The 1,855-nt window shown below is 44.9% G+C and overlaps 1 protein-coding gene across 1 annotated transcript in view; it reads left to right on the top strand.

Moving 5' to 3' along the window:
• LOC109294749 (excitatory amino acid transporter 1-like) overlaps window positions 1-1,855 on the top strand; it is a 128,444-nt gene that overhangs the window by 66,227 nt on the left and 60,362 nt on the right. Inside the window, exon 3 of the mRNA XM_019513203.1 lies at window positions 479-616. Within this exon, the coding sequence (XP_019368748.1) occupies window positions 479-616 (138 nt within the window). The remainder of the gene's footprint in view (window positions 1-478; window positions 617-1,855) is intronic.

Below are 1,855 nucleotides of genomic sequence, written 5' to 3'. Positions count from 1 at the left end.
GGGCTGGGAGAATGGGTGAGGGTCAGCAGGGCCTACCTAATTTGTGGCAGAAGTTCACAGCACAGTGGCACCTTTAATTTTGCTCTTTTTGCCGCATGCCCCTCCCCCCACCACTGAGGGGCCAAGAGACAAAACCTTAGCATTAATTGCCTCTCAGCCATTTAGTGGTGGGGGGGAAGGGGGATGCACAGCGAAAGGAGTGAAATCAAAGGCGCTGCTGTACCTCAAACTTCCCCCATGATTTATGTAGATCCCTACAGATTATTCTTCCCAAAGTGTAGCAGCTTGCATTTGTCAGCATTGAACAAGGTGGCAGAAGATTTTAGGGAGGCCCCACCACTGACACTATTGCATGGGACTGAGCAGTGTTGAAAGGCTTTCTTGGTATGACTATTGTCAATAGGCAAGATGCACTAGCTTTACAAGAGATGTAGACAGATTCTTTTCATATTTCCCTTTTTGTCCCTTTTTTTGTCAGGGATCATTCTGGCCTTTGCTCTCCGACCCTACAAGCTGACCTATCGCCAAATCAAGTATTTTTCCTTCCCAGGAGAGTTGTTGATGCGGATGCTTCAAATGCTGGTTCTTCCCCTCATTGTCTCCAGCCTGGTCACAGGTGAGGTATCTTTCCATCTGCACAAATCATGCCATGGTTAATATGCTGTGCAAGCAGATGCCAACATTGCCTAGAATGTCATTATCGTGCTCAGATGCTAGTGCCCACATTTGTTTGACTCACATTGATAAGCCCGAGCTGGAGCATGCAGGAACATCCTTCTGTGTCCCTGGTTGGCTTTGTCTGTGAAGGGTAAAAAAGAAGAATCGTGGTACTGTACTGCCGACTCCAGCATTCAAACAGTGTAGAATTCTATTTCCCTTTGTGTGTCTGAATGTCATCTTTCTAGTCACATAAGCAATAGTTCTGGTACCTACACACAGGTTACAATTCTGTTACCGCCACTATAGACATGTAAGCATGTGCACATATGCTGAGCATATGCAGCAGGCTGCACACTGGCTGGGTACATGTGCAGTTACTTGCACATGCTCACTGTGGATTCATATATGTCCCAAAGACATAGCCAGCAAGAAACCCATCACTAACAGCTGTTAAACACTGAAGGGGGGTAGGGGCTCTCATGTTGTAGCTTAAATAGCTGAGTAGGAAGTGTACTTACCAAGGAAGTGGAAGACTAACCTTCTAGAACCCTCCCTCTTCCCCTCCAAGCCAAGGGGGTTTGAACCTGCGTCTTGCTAACTTCTGAATATGACACTCAGATGTCTGAGTGTGCTAAACAGGTCAGGCTGTATCAAGCTACCCTCCAGCACTCCTTTTAAAGCCAAGCCACTGCATCTTGTATTGAATAGTCATTGGATAACACAGATAGAAAGCAGGAGAATGTGAAAGTTTCTGCCTTACTGGAAGCAAGTACGCAGACTAGAATCCAGAGTCTTTTCCCTTCTGTGGCAGCCTCCCTCTCAATAAGCCACATATTCTTTAGTCCATAACTTTTCTCTAGGTTCCACATAACTCCCTCTCTTGATTGCTGTCTTCCAAAGAGGCATTTCAGATTAAGGCTGACTATTGCTTAACCCACAGTGTAATGATTGGAGTATTGTATTGGAATATCAGAGTAATACAGGCTCAGCTCCACTCTGGCTGACAGGCTAGAACCTGAGTTTCCCATTTCCTGGGTAAGTGCATTTACCACTCAGCTATTTACACCAAAACATGGGGCAATTTTCTTCACTGAAAGGAATTGTTAATTTACATTCTTCCAGCATCTCATGAAGTGTCTCCAGATTAGAAGAAAAATAGACACAAATATTTGCATACATTTTGACTGTTGTAATT

This window comes from Gavialis gangeticus, unplaced genomic scaffold, assembly GCF_001723915.1.
Source record: "Gavialis gangeticus isolate Ggan-Ray unplaced genomic scaffold, GavGan_comp1, whole genome shotgun sequence".
Taxonomy (NCBI): Eukaryota; Metazoa; Chordata; order Crocodylia; family Gavialidae; genus Gavialis; species Gavialis gangeticus.
Note: the sequence above shows the minus strand (reverse complement) of the source record. Positions and strands in the feature narration are given on the sequence as shown.